Source organism: Saccostrea cucullata, unplaced genomic scaffold (genome assembly GCF_032062105.1).
Source record: "Saccostrea cucullata isolate Sc308-1 unplaced genomic scaffold, CSIRO_AGI_Scuc_v1 ctg2887, whole genome shotgun sequence".
NCBI classification, from domain to species: domain Eukaryota; kingdom Metazoa; phylum Mollusca; class Bivalvia; order Ostreida; family Ostreidae; genus Saccostrea; species Saccostrea cuccullata.
Window position 1 is genome coordinate 103021 of NW_026940908.1, and position 22211 is coordinate 125231.

At 32.1% G+C, this 22211-nt stretch overlaps 1 protein-coding gene across 1 annotated transcript; it reads left to right on the forward strand.

Annotated features, from left to right (window-relative positions):
• The first annotated feature begins 5927 nt into the window (after positions 1–5927).
• On the forward strand, positions 5928–13268 carry LOC134256634 (interferon-induced protein 44-like). Its single transcript, XM_062739317.1, has 7 exons — positions 5928–5997; positions 7684–8324; positions 8469–8548; positions 10293–10490; positions 11501–11647; positions 11756–11927; positions 12142–13268. The coding sequence occupies exons 1-7, from the start codon at positions 5990–5992 to the stop codon at positions 12447–12449; spliced, it is 1554 nt and encodes a 517-aa protein (XP_062595301.1). The 5' UTR covers positions 5928–5989; the 3' UTR covers positions 12450–13268.
• The last annotated feature ends 8943 nt before the right edge of the window (positions 13269–22211 follow it).

Genomic DNA, 22211 nt, shown 5'->3' on the forward strand with positions numbered 1-22211 from the left:
ATTATATAACTTCAAATATCTAGGTCATTCAAGTGAAAGATCCTTGGAGAAGCTAGGCGAAAAATTTACATCAGCATTATTACTAGATATCAGCTTAGTAAATAAACCAATTGCATTAAGATACACGAAAAATTCGATCAGCTAAGTTGAATAATTAGTAAAGATATCTTGGTAACTTCAGTTTCAAATCATGTGGAAATTGTAAGAGATTGTTTTTATAAGCAATACCAGTTAATATCAGCGATGTATATAACCAGCTACTTCAAGAATATCAACATTTGTATCCCCAAGTTTTCATACTTTCAAAAAAGGTACTAATAGCCAAGTTTATTACTAACAATATCTTGGTAACTTTAATGCCAGATCATGTGGAAGAGATTAGAATTGATTTTATCAACAATATCAGTGGATATCAGCAATGAAAAATCAGCTACTTCAAGAAAATTCATTTGTCTCCCAAAATTGCATAATTCTAAACAAAAGGTACTAGTAGCTGAGTTTATTACTAACGACATCTTAGTAATTTTACTGACAGATCATGTAGAAAATCTTAGAGATTATTTTTATCAACAATATCAGTTGACATCTGCGGTTTAAATATCCAACTACTTCCGGAATATCTAGATTTGTCTCCAAAAATTGCATAATTTAAACAAAAGGTACTAGTAGCTGAGTTTATTAATAACGATATCTTGGTAACTTTAGTGCCAGATCATGTGAAAAAGTTCAGAGATTGTTTTTATCAACAATATCTGTGGATATCAGAGGTGTCAAAATGCAGCTACTTCTATAATATCAACATTTGTCTCCCAAAATTGCATAATTTTAAACAAAAGGTACTAGTAGCTGAGTTTATTACTAACGATATCTTGGTAACTTTGTGCTAGATCATGTGAAAAAGTTCAGAGATTGTTTTTATCAACAATATCCGTGGATATCAGAGGTGTCAAAATGCAGCTACCTCTATAGTATCAACATTTGTCTCCCAAAATTGCATCATTTTAAACAAAAGGTACTAGTAGCTGAGTTTATTAATAACGATATCTTGGTAACTTTAGTGCCAGATCATGTGAAAAAGTTCAGAGATTGTTTTTATCAACAATATCAGTGGATATCAGCGGTGTCAAAATGCAGCTACCTCTATAATATCAACATTTGTCTCCCAAACTTGCATAATTTTTAACAAAAGGTACTAGTAGCTGAGTTTATTAATAACGATATCTAAGTAACTTTACTGACAGATCATGTGGAAAAAATCAGAGATTGTTTTTATCAACAATATCAGTGGATATCAGGGGTGTCAAAATGCAGCTACCTCTATAATATCAACATTTGTCTTCCAAAATTGCATAATTTTAAACAAAAGGTACTAGTAGCTGAGTTTATTAATAACGATATCTTGGTTACTTTAGTGCCAAATCATGTGAAAAGATCAGAGATTGTTTTATCAACAATATCAGTTGATATCAGCGGTGTAAATATGCAGCTACTTCTATGAATATCAACATTTGTCTCCCAAAATTGCATAATTTTAAACAAAAGGTACTAGTAGCTGAGTTTATTGATAACGATATCTTGGTGACTTTAGTGCCAGATCATGTGGAAAAGCTCAGAAATTGTTTTTATCAACAATATCAGTTGATATCAGCGGTGTAAATATCCACCTACTTCTGGAATATCAACATTTGTCTCCCAAATTTGCATAATTTTAAACAAAAGGTACTAGTAGCCGAGTTTATTAATAACGATATCTTAGTAACTTTACTGACAGATTATGTGGATAGTCTTTGAGATTATTTTTATCAACAATATCAGTTGATATCTGCGGTTTAAATATCCAGCTACTTCCGGAATATCAAGATTTGTCTCCAAAAATTGCATCATTTTAAACAAAAGGTACTAGTAGCTGAGTTTATTAATAACGATATCTTGGTTACTTTAGTGCCAGATCATGTGGAAAAGCTCGGAGATTGTTTTTATCAACAATATCAGTGGATATCAGCGGTGTAAATATCCAGCTACCTCTGGAATATCAACTTTTGTCTCCCAAATTTGCATAATTTTAAACAAAAGGTACTAGTAGCCGAGTTTATTAATAACGATATCTTGGTGAGTTTATGCCAATAACGATAAAGCTCAGAGATTGTTTTTATCAACAATATCAGTTTACTGACACCTACTTCTGGAATATCAACAGTCTCACAAAATTGCATAATAAACAAAAGGTGGATAGTAACTTTACTCTTTAGAGATTATTTTTATCAACAATATCAGTTGATATCGGCGGTGTAAATATCCAGCTACTTCCGGAATATCAAGATTTGTCTCCAAAAATTGCATAATTTTAAACAAAAGGTACTAGTAGCTGAGTTTATTAATAACGATATCTTGGTAACTTTAGTGCCAGATCATGTGGAAAAGCTCAGAGATTGTTTTTATCAACAATATCAGTTGATATCAGCGGTGTAAATATCCAGCTACCTCTGGAATATCAACTTTTGTGCCAAAATTTGCATAAATTTAAAAAAAGGTACATAGCTGAGTTTATTAATAAATATCTTGGTTACTTAGCCAGATGGAAAAGCTGAAATTTTTTATCAACAATATCAGTGGATATCAGAGGTGTCAAAATGCAGCTACCTCTATAATATCAACATTTGTCTCCCAAAATTGCATCAACAACAATAATTTTAATGCACTATAATATCAACATATGTCTCCCAAAATTGCATAATTTTAAACAAAAGGTACTAGTAGCTGAGTTTATTACTAACGATATCTTAGTAACTTTACTGACAGATCATGTGGAAAATCTTAGAGATTATTTTTATCAACAATATCAGTTGATATCTGCGGTTTAAATATCCAGCTACTTCCGGAATATCAAGATTTGTCTCCAAAAATTGCATAATTTTAAACAAAAGGTACTAGTAGCTGAGTTTATTAATAACGATATCTTGGTAACTTTAGTGCCAGATCATGTGGAAAATCTTAGAGATTGTTTTTATCAACAATATCAGTGGATATCAGAGGTGTCAAAATGCAGCTACTTCTATAATATCAACATTTGTCTCCAAAAATTGCATAATTTTAAACAAAAGGTACTAGTAGCTGAGTTTATTAATAACGATATCTTGGTTACTTTAGTGCCAGATCATGTGGAAAAGCTCAGAGATTGTTTTTATCAACAATATCAGTGGATATCAGCGGTGTAAAAATCCAGTTACTTGTATAATAACAACATTTATCTCCCAAAATTGCACACTTTTAACGGTACTAGTAGCTGAGTTTATTAATAACGATATCTTGGTAACTTTAGTGCCAGATAATTTCTCCCAAATTAGCATAATTTAATACAAAAGGTACTAGAATGTTCAAGTCAGTTACTGGTAGCCATGCAGTTACTAATAGCCAACTGTACTTACTTATCGTAACCAGCTACTAGTAGCTAACTTTACCATTTGTCGTAGCCAGCTACTAGTAGCCAGTTACTAGTAACCAACTTTACTTACTTCTCGTAGCCATCTACTAGTACCTAACTTTACCACTTGTCGTAGCCAGCTACTAGTAGCCAGTTACTAGTAGCTAACTTTATTTAAACACAATTGATGGTTACGTCAATGTTTTCTTGTTTTAGTTATTTATGAATCCAATAAATTTTTAATGACGATATTATGTCAATTATTCACTTACTAATATTTAATGCTAAGAGATACTTGTGGACGCTGTACCCAACAGGCAGCCATCACGATATGGGTAAAACAGCATTGGCTTATCCAGAGAGGGGTTCCGGGGGTTGGACCCCCCCTTTATTTTTTTAAAAGTAGGGAGAGAGAGAAAAAAGAAAGAGATAGAGAGAGTTGATAAAACGTTTTCCGAGAATAAATATATGTACAGTACGTCTAACTTATGTATTGAATAGATAGATTCTCACACATTAGTTTCCTCCATTCTCCTTCAATATTACTTTTTTACGAGAGAATGGTAGAAAATATTCTACTTATTTTTATATGTCTTATAAATGATATGTAACATGTGAGGTTAAATTTGATATTAGATTCCCGAGATCTGTGGTTGTATTGGCTATATATTTACCGTTTTTGGTCATATATATTTTGAAGGAACTAACTTGTAACTCTTTGTTTAAGGGGGCCGACTATAGTTTCCATTGCGCAATATTTCGCGCATCATAGTAAAATGAAGCGTATTTACTGTTTTAATGCAACTTTTTTTGCTTAGTTATTAAAATTTAGCAAAATTAAGAAAATATAGGTATAAAAATATAATTACAATTTTATATAACTTATTTTTAAACCGATTTTGCAATTGATAGGTAGGTTGACGTCGTTGCAGTGTGTTTTTGACGTTATGATAACCGGTAGCTCTTAAAGAAAGGGGTAATGAAAATATTATTAAAGGAAAAGTAATAAACATACGCTCATGAAGTTTAAAATATAGAAATTTGAGAATTCTCCAATATTTTTATCATGTTTTCATGCAAATCCATTGTGTACGTCATATTTTTGTAATACTCTCTAAAAATAGTAAAATTTGCTAATTTTTTGCATTTTGAGATGCCCCCTCTGGTAACAAGACGGTAGAATTTTGTGTTTCTTACATATATTGTATAATATAGTATTACTCATCAAATATTATAGTTTGAACAAAAAGTCTATTGTAGAATTTTTATAATTTGCTTTAAAGTGCTAAAAATTGGCTTTTCCTATATAATCCTATAGTAAATGTACCTGTATTTTGAGACGGCCCCTCAAAAATACCTGGACGATATAATTTCCCCAAACTTTGCATGTACACTGAAGTTAATGTAAATTATATATGGTATAAAAATGAAGAGTTTCGCTATTGTAGTTTTAACACAATAAAACTATAGTCGGCCCCTTAAATCCCATTTCAAAAAGGTTTTTTTTCAAATTCTAAAAGAAATTTTTTATACTCTTCGGAAATGCTGCAAATTAATTTGATTTAATGCTTCAGAAGTTTTTGAAATGTGTTTTTTTTTATTCGCACTGGGGGTACAGTACCTTTTCAAAAAAAGACGTAAAAGATCTTATTTAACACAACATTAGATCTTTCCATACGTGTGTGTAAGTCTTCGGTTGAGAGAGGGTGTGTGTGGGGGGTGGGTGGGTAGAGGGGCACAAACCTGGAACCCCCCTTTTGAAAAATGGCTGGATCCGCCCCTGAACAGAGACTTCATCACCGCGAAGTTGGTTGATGTGGACGCTGTACCCAGCAGACAGTCTTTGCAGAAAACGCAATCATACAGAATTTACTAATGCAACACAAGTTGATGAAGAAACTAGACCTAGCAGGGCACCATTAAGGAATATTAGAGCACACCATCACCATTGCAAAATAGTCTGTTGTGGGTGCAGGACCAAGCAGGCAGTCTTAAGCTACAATGACATGACAAAAACAGCAGTATTTGTTCTAAAAACAAGAGAAGGTGGGTGGGAAAAATTTAAACATTGCCACAATTCAACTTCATAAAATTTTCCATGAACTTACCGTTTTATCGATTCATCGAGAAAGGAAGAGGAAGAAACGACTTAATATTAGACTATATCCGGAATGATAGGTTGTGACTAAGGGTGAACATAATTATATATCTGAAAGGACTTAAGATATCCAGAATGGAGGGACATAGGTTTACTGAAATAAACTCACCTATCCGAGACCAGGCTCGTATAAGTGGTAATATTTCTATTCTCTGTTTATGGTTTTAAGCCTTAGTCTATAAGTGTCCCAAAGGTAGTATCGTATTTATTGCCCTTTTTAAATAAAGAACTCCTATAAAGCCATTTAAATCTTTTGTCAACAATACGATCAAATCGAACGATTCTTTAAAAGTCATACAAACATTGATTTTCTGAAAACATCATTATTTAATCGGATGACATAAAGGAGTATATGCGTTCCAGGAAGGAAAAGAAAAGAAAACTTAAAACAAAGCGTAACAACATGCAAAATGGACAGGTGAGACACTTTCTAATAATTACATAGATTTCCATTTTCTTTTTATGGATTATTATTAATAATTATTTGTAGGATAAAGGCATAGGCTTTTCAAGTTTGTGAACAAATGAACATTCGCGAAATTAATCAAAATATAATTAATTACACACATTGTAATTTGTCCATAAAAAATCACCACGTTGCTTCTTTTTTTTTTTCAATTTCCCGAAATATGATCATGACTCGTCATTGGTTGCAATAAAGAATCACCGTGTAAGAAGTCCCTCCTTTACACGGTACATGGAATACGGACCTTCTGATGAGACCAATTTAACCTTGGCCCCGTGCCACGATGGATGCTGAAACGATTAAATCGTCCGTTGGTGTCTCGATACGACACTGATGCCCTGTTCACACGACAAGTTTAATTTGCAGTAAATTAATGCGAAGTAAACTAATGCGAATCAAACTAATGCGAATTAAATTGCGTTCACACGACAGCTAATGCGAAGTTAACTAATGCGAATAAAGATTTTTCTTCTACAGTCAGGCATCAGTAAGTCTATTATGACGTCATTTGTAAATCACGTCATGTATGCAGAGCCATCCTTTGATGCATCATGTAGTGGCTACATGTATTCATTGATTTTAGTGATTAAAATACTTTCCCTCAACTTTTGAACCAAATATAGCACAAATACCTATATATAACCACCAACACGTGTCCTGTGACTTAATTCTGGCCTTACGCATGTGTCAAAATTTAATTCGAATTAGCTTCGCTTAGCGTTCACACGGAGCTAATGCGAAGTAATTTAATGCGCAGTAAACTAATTCGAATTAAACTAATTCGCATTAAATTCTCCGTGTGAACGCTTAGCGAAGCTAATTCGCAGTAACTTTACGTTTAATTCGAATTAAACTCTCCGTGTGAACAGGGCATGAATTGATTGATTGATTGTTGTTTTACGTCCCGTTCACGAACTCTTACATATAGAAAGACGTCAACATATATCGGTGGAGGGCTTTTTTAAACCTTTACTTGGTATTCAAGATCATAAAGCAGTAGGTTGTTTATCGGGCCAAAGTCAACAGTGACTTGGGAACTTGGGATTTTATGGTTTCATTCGAAGGGCCCTCAAAATTCACATTGAAATGTCGAGCGAAGAACATAGACTGACTTTGAACAATGACTGATTTTTTTTATCGACATGGGTAAGTAGTAGCCGTAATTCGAACACACGACCCTCTAATTACGGAAAGAGACATCTGCCATATCACTATAGAAAGGCAAACAAACAAGTGTCTGATATTTCTGTTTCGAAGGCAATGGAAGTAAAGATACACTATAGTTTGAATACAATTCTTGGAAGCAAAGATAGTTTGAGTACAATTCAGGATGAAGATGGTTAACACGAGAACAATTTTCTTTCTTGTTAAAAAGCATGTATATTTCCTTGTTATTAATTCCTTTCCTACTGGTTGATAAATAAAATAAGGTGAAAGTTCAATTTGCATCTAAAAATGATTCATAAGAAATAAAAAAAACTCGTAATTTCGATTAAACTACAGTGGATGCGTTACCTGAGGAAGATTTGTAGGCATGCTTGTTTTTTTTACTATAAAAAAGTTAAGAATGAACAGAATGAAGAATAAGGAAAAATTAAAGTGTCAATAAATGTATACATAAATATCTTTCATGATTAGAACAACAGAACTGTTAACTGCAGAGGACAGGGACCAGCTGTCGCAGTGGATTGGTAAGACGTGTCATTTTGAGTTGCTGTACAAAATAAGTCATGATGGTTGCTCAGCTTCAAGGTTTCATCAGCTTTGTGATGAGAAAGGTCCCACAATTACAGTTCTTTACAACACTGATAACAGTGCATATGGAGGTTTCCTCTCGCAATCTTGGAGGTCCACTGGTGGTTACATCAAAGATGGACATGCATTCCTCTTTACATTATACTTTAACGGTGTCAAAAGACCAAGGAAGTTTGCCGTAATTAATGTAAATCAAGCAGCCTATGCACATCAAAAATTAGGACCAACTTTTGGTGAGGCTGACATGTCTGTGATAAATCCAAACAATCAACTGTACGCATTAAAGGGAATAAAAACAAATGCATTTTCCCCTGCAAGCATCGAGAGGAAGAGATCTAGAGCGGATATGATGACGTTTCATGATGACGTGAACATGTCTATTGAACGTGGAAGTCAGACGCGCTTCTTCACACTTAATGGTCAAGCTGAATTCGGTTTAGCATTCCAAAGGCCATCTGAGAATATGAAAGCAATCAACAATGGTCACATGTGTGTATTCGATCTAGAAGTCTATTCAGTGCAAGGTACGTGTAACCTTCATAGCCTTCATGTTTTCTGTTGTTCTTTTTTAGTATTTTAATAAAACTCAGACCAAGCCTATGAAATTTAAGTCATTAAAACCTAAAAGCTAGCTAGTAAATGTTAAATGTTATTTCCTTCTCTTTAAGCTAAGAGACCCGCCGTAGTTCCCGCGCAATCACAAATGTCGTTAAAGCCATGGAGGGAACCGCCGCTCTGGGATGAAAATGCGAGTTTTATTTTCAATCATTTATTATTAAATCTATATTTTTTAAAACCAAAACCTTTGCATTGGAATATATAAAAATGATATAAGACTTAGTTGAAATTAGAGCTATTTCAATAGACCTAACGGATTACGCTGTTTGTGACGTGCTAACGCTTTGCTTGTCGAGAGGTTTAAATACTACGTCACATTGCCATCACATCAAAGGAAGTAGACGAGATCGCTTCTCTCCCACGATGAAATCGGTCAGCTGCAATACACATCGCCGACATAAACGGTTTACAAAAGGGGACAGACAGCACAAATCTTATTCAACAATTTGAAAAGAGCATTATTTATATTACTGTAAACCAATTATTATACTCGTCATTTTTTATTCGCGACTGACCGCTAGAGAACTAATCCGCGACGATTTATTTCCGCGAACGAGTGGTCACATTTTTTTTTATTTCCACGAGTATTTTTGAATCAAATTAAAATTTTATATCCGCCCAAAAACTAGGTAAAATGGTAGCGTGAGTTCTGCTTACGCAATATTAAAAACATTCTGTGCATTGCGTCCATTTAAAATCTTATATCCGCCCCTTAAGTGGGAAAAATGTTTACCATGAGTATACTTCATACGCATTTTCACAACGGTCAAACGAAAATCGGGAAAAAATCTAGGAGATTAAAATTGATTTAAAATTCTCAATTGTAAAAGTGCCTCTTACTAATAGGGTAATCGACGCTTTCTAAGATCTACATAGTCAAGGGGCAATTATTATAAATGGTTGGGACAGAGCAGGACTGGGCCATAATTAGCCGTAATTAACCAGGCTATCTCTGACTCGTCCTTTACAATAAATGAACAATAATAACACAAGCTGAAATGATTATTGACATTTTAATCATTTTTAGACAAATAGTTTTAGATTTGCCATTCGTTTCTATTTTTTCTGAATGTTTGTAATTAAATTTCAACTGCTTCTTGTACACTTAAAGTAAAGTTCTCCCGTGATTACTTGTTGAACCGTCGGGATCGGTATTGAAAAAAGGGCAAATAACTCTAAATAAATCATGATATGGGAATATAATGAACAACTGGTTCGCGACGATAAATATCCGCGAGCAGAGGTTACTCGCGGAACTCGCGGATATTTATCGCACGCGTATAATACTTGGTTTACAGTATATGCATTTTTTAATCAATAAAATTTGAGCGTTTCCCCCGGCCTTTCCTCTTTACCATTTCTCTATTTTTCAGCAGCATTTTGTACTAAATTGCATCAATTTCAGAATGCATGGCTAAGATTGATATGCGTAACTAATGTAAATGCAATGACCAATTACTTATGCACTACTTCAGTTGATTTTTATAGATGTACGTAAATATGAAAAACATAAATTTTGCGATAGAATGAAGTAATTGACCAATTTGAATATTCGAAATGGACAAAAAAAATCATAAAATGCTTTCATTGATTAATTCAAGTTTGAAAGACATTTAACTTTACTGGAAATATTCAAGAAAACGAATTCGGGACTGTGTACCCAAAAAACAAGCTGTATGTTGCAGCTGACCGACTTTGGCGAGGTAGAGATGCGATCTCGACTACTTCATTTGATGTGGTGACAATGTGACGTAGTATCTTAACTTCTCAACAAGCAGAGCGTTAGCACGTCACAAACAGCGTAATCCGTTAGGTCTATTGAAATCAACTGTACATGCATTAATAATGATGCACTGTTGTTTCCTTTTTTTCAGAATTTTCAAATTTTGAAACATTTTGTCTCCAGTTACAAACCATTGAAAGACATGAACATTCCGGAGGTTAATATTCTACTAGTAGGACAGATAGGCTCTGGAAAATCCAGTCTCTTCAACACAGTCAACTCTATTTTTCGCGGTGAAATAACTGCACGTGCATGTGCCGGAAACTCTCCACATAGTGTGACTGCGAATGTAAGTTAGAGACTATTCAATTTACATTGTAATACAAATTGCATCCCGAAAAGCTTTACCTGTTAAAGGTAACAGCTGAATTTTATTATATTGTATTGTATAGATTTTTTTTGGCCATTTAATACTTTGTTATATATCTACAGAGTAGATCCAAAATATCTTTTAGTTCCATTACGAGACGGATTTACTTTTCTAGTTAAACTTTTTATCTCTGAAAGACAATTGGTCAATAGTCATGCACCCATGAAATACATTAGAGGTGGTATCAGGTGCCATGGAGGAGTGAGTATCACCTGCTGACTTCTCACATCCGCCATGTGTTCCTGTTTCATGATGAGGATCTAACTGAAATTTAAACCGTCGTCAATTCAGTGCATATATAATGGATTAACAATTTGTTTGAAAAACGCCAGTCAGCATTTTATTCAATGAAAAATTGCATTTGCTGACAAGTCGACCATAGAACTTAAGAAATGATGACATTGAAGTAGACTGCTGGAATTCATGTTTCAGTAACTTGTTTAATTTTCAATAATTTCCTCGTTTTAGAAATTGTTCATACATAGAGTATACTCTTCGATTTAAACCCCGTATGTAGGGGAGAAGTATATTGCTATATAAGAAAGAGGTGTTGACAATTGAAAAGTTAAAGTCATCACGTTTATCATAAAGCTTGGTTGTTAGATTATCATTAACCAATTTTAAAGTAAAATGTCTAAATATAAAACAGATGTGTGAAGCTGTGGTGTCCTTTTATATCACGATCACCGGGATATATCGTATCGACATGAGAATTTAATGGAAATATCCATATTATTAATTAAAGATTCGTCATTGATATATCTAAATGTCGAGATGAAGGCCACGGCAAGTGTTTCCTTCGATTCACATACACTATATTGGGCGTGTGTACATGTAACGTCCACCTGTTGTTAGAAATACGTACAAACATTCCTTTTACGATTGGAAGTATTTGAATGAAACTTAATATGTTCATTTCTATTTTTTAGCTACGTAAATACAGAATAAGGAATCATGAGACAGGTGGCTATCTTAATTTCCGGCTTTGTGATACTCGTGGGATAGAAGAGGAAATGTCCATCAAACACCAAGATATGGCACTGTTACTTGACGGACATTTATCTGATCAGTACAAGGTCGGTATTCTATCATCAGCTACACGGAAATTTTACTTCTACAAACAAGGTCTATTTATTTGTGGATATGAAAACAGAATAAAATTTGTAAAACATTTAAATTTGCAGTTTAATCCTATGGCACATGCCTGCCAAAGGGATCCAGGATTTAATTCCAGACCCTCATTTAAGGATAAAATTCATTGTGCGGCTTTCATTATAGACGGAAGTTCTGTTGATGTATTGCAAGGAACCGTTCCACGAAAAATGTTGGAATTTCAATCTCTCATGGTAGAGAGAGGTATTAAACAAATGCAATTTTCCTTTAAAGTTAATTGGATTTTCAAAATTTTGCGTTTGAAACCTTTTGATATTTTCAATTTTTATATTTAAAATTCTATAAGCATTTAGATGAAGAGAAAAATCAATGATTAATTTTTCCGTTGCTCTTGCAGATGTATTGCAAAACATTATTATTTTTATGTAGCTTTATTAAGACTTTTTTTATTGACCAGGCATTCCACAAGTTGCGTATCTGACAAAATTGGACAAAATCTGCCCTTTAGCTGATAAAGATGTACGTATGATCTTCTATAGCGAGGCCTGCAAAAGAGCACTAGAGAAAACCGCAGAACTCATAGGCCTCCCAAGGGGTCACGTGTTTCCGGTAAAGAATTACGAAAAGGAGACTCAACTGAACACGCCGATTAATATCGTAGTATTGACAGCGATAAGACAGACGCTTATTTATGCAGATGATTACTTAGAGGATCAGTATGAAATATCTCAAACTGAGGAACAAGTTCAGCTGATTAATTTGTAGAATAAAAAACAGTGATTTCAGATCTGAACTTCTGGTCAATTAGTTTCAGTTATCTTCTTTAATGACAAACACAGTCTATAGACTTAAGGTTTGTCCAACTGAATGTTTGCTAGATAGTAAGACATAGTGCTTCAATATTTGATGATCGCGGATTAAAAAAAATAGCCTTTTCTCTTTGCACTCCTTTCACTGAATACCAATTATTCTTGCTAAATGATTAGTATTTCAAGGGTCACAGAGTAAAGTATTGTATGTTCTGTGACATGTCATTAGTGAGAAGAATTGGCTAAGAACATGAAGAAATACTTACTTGTTACTCCACAAGACCATGTTGAACATTGATCAATATTTGATTCTTTTACTTTGTAATATACACATGTGTATGCTTTATTAGTAACTTTCTTGCATTCTCTGGATTTTATGCTTTTTTGTTGAATTATTATAGTGAAAATAATTTTCTTTTTGATATGGCCTTGCGTCCATGTATAATTTAGTAAATAATGTGTACTTTTTTACTCTCCATCATAAGTCTTAGCTATTTCCCAAATTTTAAATGTTTATCTCAAATCTGAAATAACTTGAAGTTTCTTTTTTTTTTATTTTAGCACAATCATGCAAATAAAGATTGCACTCATTATGTGCACAATAAAGATTAATACATTTATATACAAAGAAAACAAAGCAAAATTTGGGAATGTCATATAATATGCGATCTGTTAACTTGTCTTCCCAACATTTGTTTGTACAGTATTGTTACACACTTAATCAAAGTGAAGTCAATATATAACATGATCACTGTAGCAGGTAATAAATAGTACAACTTTGGTTTTCCTTTTACATGAATAATTTTTCGTTCAAGTTTTGCACTATAAATAGCTAATTTTTTTCTTTTTGTATTTACTTTCATATTTTAAAGAATATATATTTCTATGAAGAACCCTTTGAAGCCAGTTCAGAGAAAAGAAATATTTTTATATATTGAAATGTAGTAGAATAACAATCGAATTAAAAATGTTTCAACGGGTTTTTTTAAAGCTAAGAGCATAAATTACAAGACACTTCCCTTTCCAGGTCTTGACACTATTTATCAATTTCATTCATCACTGATTTATTATTCCCCCTGTGTTTTTGAGTTTATTGTGTGCTATTGTTTGTATTAGGCTTGTTATATTCCTTTTCATACACAGGCAACTTTGCCACATATGATTCTCATATGAGTATCATTTGATTCTCATATGATTGGTTTCATATGAGAATCAAAGAAAAAGGGCATCATATGTGAATTATATGAAGCAAATCATATGATTTACATATGATCCACATATGTGAATCATATGAAAATAACTACATATGATTTGCATATGAATGATTTAAGTGTGTTTCAAGCATTTTTTTTACAGCAATTTACACATGAGAATCATATGAAAGGGACATATGTAAATCATATGAAACAGTTATGTGTGTTCTCTTTCAGTTTTTTTCACATTCTTGTACACATTTAAAAATTAGATATTTCTGCAAAAAATCATTACATCACAATGATCTATCTTCATTGGTTAAATATTTTAAAATATCTTATAATGCTTACACAACTTTTTTGATAAAATTATTTTCATCAAGAGAAATAACTTTTTTTCACAGTGTACATTCTAAACAAGAAAATATACAAACAAGTCAGTAGCATTTGTCGATACATGTATTTAACATATTCTAAAATGAGTACAAATTATAAGATTTCAGCAAAATGATTAAGTAGTTAAACATGTATGCATGTAAAAATGAATAAAATAATAATTAGGTCATGTACTTGTATAAAAATACCATATGACATGAATGTGTCCACAGCAAAATTGAAATATCAGCAATAACATTTGTCATGTATTCTCTATTGTAAATTTATGAAAAATCAAGTTATTTTTAAAACATCTAGCATACAAATAAGAATGGGAAATCTTTACAGGTCAAATTCAGACAAGATTGTGTACATTCTCCATATTTCATAATTATTCCATATATTTCCAGGTTCTTTTTCCTTCTGTATTTTTTAATATTTTCAGTAGTCCTCCCTCTGATCTGACCATTTTGAAAATCTCTTTGAACTGTACCCAAAATGCAAATCCACCAGTTCTCCCTTTCCTGAACAATTTCTTTGTGGCACAGAATGGTCTGTAGAAAAATTTCAAAAATAATAATAAAATAATTCTTAAATTACAAAATCAATTCTACAAGTTATATAAAAGTAACTTATCATCAGCAAACAAATGTATTCCCAATTCACCGACACAGATATAATATGAGATAAAACTAATGTTATATATGTTATACTAGGTGTTTTGTGAAATCCTATGATATAATTTGCAAGACACTTTTGGAAGATATGCTTCATGATAAAATTATAAAAAGCATTTTTTCTTATTTTGACAATTGAATTGAATTTTGCAAGATAATTCCACTATTGGAAGATATGCTTCATATTAAAATCATAAAAAGCTATTTTTTTTGGTCAATTGAATTTGGAATGTTCAAATAGTATTATTGCCAAAAATTAAGAAGATTCTGACACAAATATATTACTTTTGGACAAAAAAAATTACAGACAAGTAGATAGGCATAGAAACAAACTTTGTGATTCCAGGATATACCAAACTTTGTTGGGAAGAATATAACAAAGTGTGTTAAACAGTGTGTAGTTACCTTAACTTTGAAACAAACCTAGGATCTTTGGATTTTTTCTTATGAGAGGCTGACTGTATATTGGACCTGTAAAACCAATATTAACACAGTAGAATAGATATTTTCTAAGCATAACTAAAACTTAAACTATAGACAAGAGAGAGTATACAAGTTTTTTTGTTCTCAATAGTCTTAAATATCTTACATTTTACCTGAAACTAAGTTCTCTATTAGTATTGGAATTTTTTTTTATATAAATGTATGTCAATGAGTACATAGATGTAAATATTCAATGGATTAGCTATCTGATGTACTTTCAACACATATACATGCATATGTGTACCTTGAAAGTTGCCACTGTTTAATTATTATTTTTTTCCTGAAATTCAAACATTCAATTTACCCCTGAAGTTATTGTATAGTTTCATAGCTTTTAAAGCCAGCATATTCTATTCATACTTACCATATTTTAAAAGTGCATTGGATTAAATTTTTTTCATAATGTAGAATACAACTTCTATATTATTGAGTTGAATTTATTTTTGATGAAGCCATGCAAACAATGTAGAATGGCAAAGGAACAAAAAGAAATTATCAAGAAATATTTTGTCATAAAGGAGTCATTACAGATGTACACTTTGATTTTTATTGCAAGTGTTTCTTTTTACCTCTAATATTGTGATGATGCAATCGTCTGTCACAATCAGATTTGGATCAATCGCCAGTCTTATCAGCTTTGAGCTTCTTGGACTTTATAAAAAAGCAGCACGGTGACACTGAACGTTCAAATTTTGCAATGTTTGGCGTTATAACTTTTGTCAACCTGATAATGTAAAAAATAATAAGAATTTTGGCTGAATTTTACAAACTACAACATAATGAAATTGATAGAGTGATAAGTTACTTTTTAATTAAAATTTGCCGTGCTCTGCGTCACCATCCCAAGTTTAATTATAAAGCCAATCATTCATTCAAAATTGAAAACAATTTTACACTTTGAAATCAACATTTATTAAAGCATTATTATATGCTAAGAATAAATCTCAATGACGGAATTTTTATTCAAATTTTAGCCCTCATATGTGTAAAAAAATGTCATTTTCATATGTCTATATATATAAATATATATATATTTTTTTTGTTTTCAAATATGGTAAAGTTGTCATTTAAAAATACAAAATGATACAAAAACAAAACAAAAGTTTTCTAAGAGAAAGAAAAAACACTTTAACGGATTTTGGCTTATATCTCTACCTATAGATTTGATACTTTTAAAAGTTAAAACTAGTGTAATTTGATTCGAAACATAAACATTGTATAACATATATTTTGAAAAATTAAGTCCTGTATTATTAATTTGACTTATATCTAAAAAATTCATTGCTTGTGTATTATAGCTAAATTCATTGCGCTATAGTACTTTTAAGAAGAAGAGAAGAAGATACTTTCATATACCGCCATTCCCCCAAAATTATTGTCCCTATTACTCGTAGATTTCAAACTGAGTTTACTTTTTCTATTTAAAGTTCTACATTGTAATGAAGAAAAAAAATATTATCTTTGAAATCTCCTACATGAAACTTTAAATTTGTCACCCCGCGTACGCGTTAAATATACACTAGGGACTTAATATGCATTTCATTTTCAATACTCTAGGAACACAAAGATGTACAATATTCTATCTCAGTTTAATGAAAAACTATAACCCTGATAAATAAGCGTAAAGAATACAATAAATGTGCGTTTAACTGTTTAAATTAATTAGCCACTTCTTTTCCTCGCAATGTTTGCATGCGTTATTTAACCTTACAACGTCACAAACGGTTCGTACGTATAAAACACCTCGTGACGGGCGCTAGAATGTAAATATAAGCATTGAATTCATATCTTTGAATGTCGACTGTCCTATAACACACCTGACCGTACTGACAAATTATCATACCGTACTAATGTGCGGTATTCAATTTTTCGACACGGCAATGTGTGTTATAGGACAGACGACATCCAAAAATATGAATTCAGTTTTGATTATACTTTAAATACTCTATTTAATCAGGAACCAGAAAAAACCTCCTTATGCATTTGGTATGTAAAAATCAACAAAGCTGCGGGACCAAGATGGAACTGGTTTATATACATTCTCTACTGTGCAGACCTTTATCTAACAGAAAATAAAAAGATGTCATAAATATGTATATGCATTTTGTTTCCTTTAGCATTTTATTCAACAGATGAAACTCTATAGCCTACATTTTATGGCATTTTAGGATATTTATGTCACTTTGCAGTTAACTTTCTACAGCTTAAGTATCTCTAAATACATCGTTTTTGCTACATAAACCCATTCTCTATCCAGAGTTGTCGTTCCCGCTACGCTCCCACATACACCTAGAGCTGTCAACGCTTGTTTTACAAGATTCTTAGAAAAGTTTGTAAAAGATTAAAAGTTGTATTAATAATTGTTTTTAATCCTATTTCTTATAATGAAACATTATTTATTTTGATTTATAACACCTTAAAAGTATTTGTTAATTAATATTTTTATTTTTAATCTGCAAAATAGTTCACTTCGAAAATAAGTCGTTTTGATTGATTATAGATTTAAAATAAATTATGAATTATCATCTTGATCGATCATTACAATAATCAAATTTCCATCGTTTAAAATTTGTACAAGAATCTTATAAAAAGAGCGTTGACAGAGGTGTATGCGGGAGCCTAGAGGGAACGACAACTCTGGATAGAGAATGTCATAAACTCTGAATGAGCTAGTCTCGTTCAACCAGACCCTCGGCTGTCTCCGTAAATCTCCGACCAGCTAGAGGGTCTGGTAAAGATACGTGATATCGTTTGTAACGCCAAAACGAGGCTTACCAAAATTCTGGTAAAGTTTTTGATTGGCTGAAAAGAACACACCTCCACAATTTAAACAAATACATTGTAAATCGGCAGAAAAATAACTTAAAGTTTTAAAGGTTATGTGGCTAAAAGTTATAGCAGTTAAAGAGGAATAATTTTATTATTTATGGTATTGTGAACGGGTTATAGGTAAGTGTCTTTGAAAAAAATATCATGTATTTTTTTTAACGAAAGCTAAAGTGAAAGTAGTGTAGCTACCTACGGAATACATATTTCTTCGACTGATATTGTAATTACTCGTTGTTATGTCCAATTTTAAAGATCAATTTATTAATATAAACTCACAATCTAACAGGAAAAACATGTCTAATATTCGTTTCAAAAAGAAGTCGTCAAAATGTAAACAAGATAGCGCCCTCTGACGGTAACAAACGCTTATGTGACTCTTTACCAGACTCTCTGCTGGTCGGAGTTTACGGAGACAGCCGAGCGTCTGGTTGAACGAGACTATGAATGAGCTTCCGTATTTTTAAAATGAAAGTGAAAATGCAGTTATTCAAAGAAAAATAGGCCTATCGGGGAACTAGATATCTTTCAGAAAGGTAAACAATGTCAGCTTGATGATGTATTTTTTATTTCATGTCACTTGCATGGAACAAATTCAATCGATTATCGAATTTTTAGGCATTATTTAGCATTCTGCAATTTTAACAGGTCCAGAACAATACACAATTAAAGGTATATAGCTTTATATAGCTTGATAAAGCTATATAGCTTTATCAAGGTATTACAAATACCTTTGTCAAGGTATTTTATGTAATGACAATTTAAAAAAAATATCTGTAAAAATAAAATATAAAAAGTCGAGTTCTGATTTGTTGTCAGTAAATTCTCTCATGCATTTAAGGGGGATGTACAAGCCATATTGGATCTAGTCTGGTGTAAAATAAGAAATACCAAGAATGCGCTTAATACACTTCTAAACTAGCCCAAAGTTACTCAAAGTGTTAATGCACTAATTACCTACTGTTAGAGTCCAAAATTAGTAAATAATTAAGTTTATTTTGTTTTTATTAGGAGGAAATTAATCATGTTAGAACTGCGCAGCTACAGCAATTCACGAGATGAAAAATGTATTGAAAATGGTGTTAGTTTGATTCATTGATAATATGGCTACAACCATTTGTTTCGCTTTTTTCTTGTCATTATCCATAATTCTGGAAAATTTGATTTTTCATATGGGTGTCTTCCTGAGGCCATGTGTTTATTTCGTCCGCCATTCCTCTGTCACACAGAGTTCGAATAACATTGATTTTAGAATAAATGCGACCATAATAACATCAAGACAAGAAATTGCTAAGTAATAATCATTATGTTTTATTACTTACTACTGTTATTTGTTGCATTGCATCGTCTGAATAATGAAAAAGCGCGATTTTATCCCCACTCCAGCAAATCGGGAAAAAACTGTTCTGTTTACAGCTCGAATTTCCTAGCTAATATTATTTCACTGAGCACGTGCTTGGCATGTGCATATATCTGCTGTGGATAGATGCGTTTATGACCATGATTATATTTAATTTTTCATGGAACAAGTCTTGATAATTTGTTGATTTCTTTAAAACTCAAGAAAAAAGATAAAAAATGTCCTAAACATATGTGTTTACGTCGGGTCTTTTTTCTGTGGCGATAGAAGTTATTTTCAAATGGGGCACTGCAAGGAGGATGCTTAGCATTTAATTTAAAAAAGTTAAACAATATGCAGTGCATGAAAAACAAATTGTAATTACATGTCTTACATTCGAAAAGTTGGTACATTGTCTATTTTGTTCAGCAGTTAGACAGAAAAAAATAGGCAGTTATAAGATTTCCTTCAGGCACCTCACATAAATAGCTAGATTGTTTGCAATGACCCACACATTGTATGGAGTAATGTTTGGACATAAAAAAGCATCATGTCTCATTATGTTGACAACGTTGTAAGCTCTCGCCCATTGAACACACGAAGCTGTTTCTTTGAAATTTAGAAGCAAGCACAATGTTTGCAAAGAAAGGTTAATTGCATATGCTATGTCTATCATCGCAAAAAAAAAAAAAAAAAAACAGTGAGAGGCTATAGCCCCCCCCCCCCCCCCCGGAAATCCTATGTTTGTTTTTCAAAATAGTGCCAAAGATTCAAAAAGTTACATTACTTACAAAAAGTTTCATTACTACTTATGTGATGGAACATGTACTAGCCTTATAAGATCATTTGTTTTAAAAATATTTGGTTGCCCTCTCTCCCTATCTACTGCCTAGAAATGGCCAGACTCAATTTTTTTTACATCCCATTACACGATTTTTTTTTCTTCCGTCAACAAATATGTTTAGATTTTAAGTTTTTTCTCACCTATACATACCGACCCAATAATTTTTCCCTGAGTTGGGAGGACCACCAAACGTCATTTTAAAGATGGTATAAAATATTTAATTATGTTGATTTTTTTTCTTTACTCTGTAAAATTGTAATTTTGACAAAATGGGCAAATAGAAAAAAAGTTTTTTTTTTCCATTAATCCACGCTGAATGATTTCATTCCTTTTCCAATGTTGCTCCGCTGTAATGAAATTGTATACGAGGGGTGATCAAAAAGTAAACGATATTTTAGGTATTTGATAGTTGTATTATTGTTGAAATATTCAAGTATTTTTCAAATATTCAAGTATTTTTCAAAGTGTAAATTGGAGGTCTTTGATAGCATATTGCTTAATTAAAAATATACATCCCTTTTCAAACTTGCTTTCACCGGGCAACATAACAAGTATCATATTAACCATCTGCCTTCCTTCACTTAAACGATCTATCCAATCATTGATTGAATTTATAGGAAGTCATTTGTCTTAATATATTGTGAACAAATTCTTATACGCTACTTCAAAGGCATTTTTAAGATAATACCATAAATATTTTAGTCGTTTGTTACACTTTGTTCCGAGTTCCACTGAGACAACCATTTTTCGTCACAAGTAGCTGCATAATGACGTCATTTTCACATTGTGAGCAAAACTTTATTCAGCATATGCTATTCACAGAACTTGTGTTTGGCTATGTGTGCACCAAATTTGTTTCTTATCTGAATTTTTTTTAATAGATACACATGTATCGAAATAGTTCACGAACCTTTTGATCACCCCTCGTACTAGTACATGTAGGTACTAAAACAAGGTCATTCATATCGATTTTATGTGTTTAATTTCTTTGTGTTTCAATGGTGATAATTAAACTTTTGATAGATATTATAAGTTATCTGTGACAAACTTACAAACTCTTAATTTTTAACTTTGATGGTGCTCATTTTTCCTTACCTGGAATCAAAGAGTTTAAGATTTTTTTAATATCAATACGTACACTATTTAACAACTGTACAATAATAATACTAAATAATAAATAACTTCAAGAAACACTATAACACATTTCCTCTTTTAAAAGTGTTCATATTATTTGAAATATTTTGCAACTGTAATTCTCTTCTACATTTAAAGATTGTTATGTCCCTCCATATTAAGAAGAGGTCTGGAAAACAAAATTCTGTACTAAAAATAGACCACGTGCTGCTATCCATGAACTACTTTCATGGTTCTTTTCACTCTTTTTGAAAACAACGATACATTGTTTTGAACTTGAAATTATCATTTAAAAGTGCAAATTTTAGACATTTTCTCAACAAATGGTTGTAGAGAGAACATTAATGCACAGTTTGCGTATTTTTTTGGATTTTTTAAGGCTTTGCTGAATTCTGTAGCTGCGCAGTTCTAAGGAGCATATAAAAAGCATTTTTCTGCAAAAGTATAGATTATATATGCACAACATGCATTCAGTTATGCATATTTATTGTATCTTTATCATAAAGACTTAAAATTGGATCAAAATATGATGTATTTTAGCCATTTGAAGAAATGTTTACATTTCGTTCTCACTGCACTAAAGGTGGCCGTACATCCAATACCTCACATTGAATCAAATGCGATTGACTGAAGACGATCGAGAAGAAATGAAGATCACACAAAGTCTTAGCATGCATAAGACTTTGATTCATTTCTTTGAAGTTTGTCTCATATTTATTCAAACAATTTACATAGTTTCATATCTAAACTTTATTTAAAAATCATCCAAGAACTTTGATTAAGCCGTTCTTGAAAAGAACAACGAACATTTTGTGCAGGAAAGGACTTTTTAACGTGGCACCCACAT

Bases quoted from the DNA above. Each gene is read 5' to 3' on its own strand.
- LOC134256634 (XM_062739317.1), top strand. The intron at 8,549-10,292 runs GCGAGTTTTATT...CCTTTTTTTCAG, and splicing joins CGCCGCTCTGGGATGAAAAT to AATTTTCAAATTTTGAAACA. The intron at 10,491-11,500 runs GTAAGTTAGAGA...TCTATTTTTTAG, and splicing joins CACATAGTGTGACTGCGAAT to CTACGTAAATACAGAATAAG.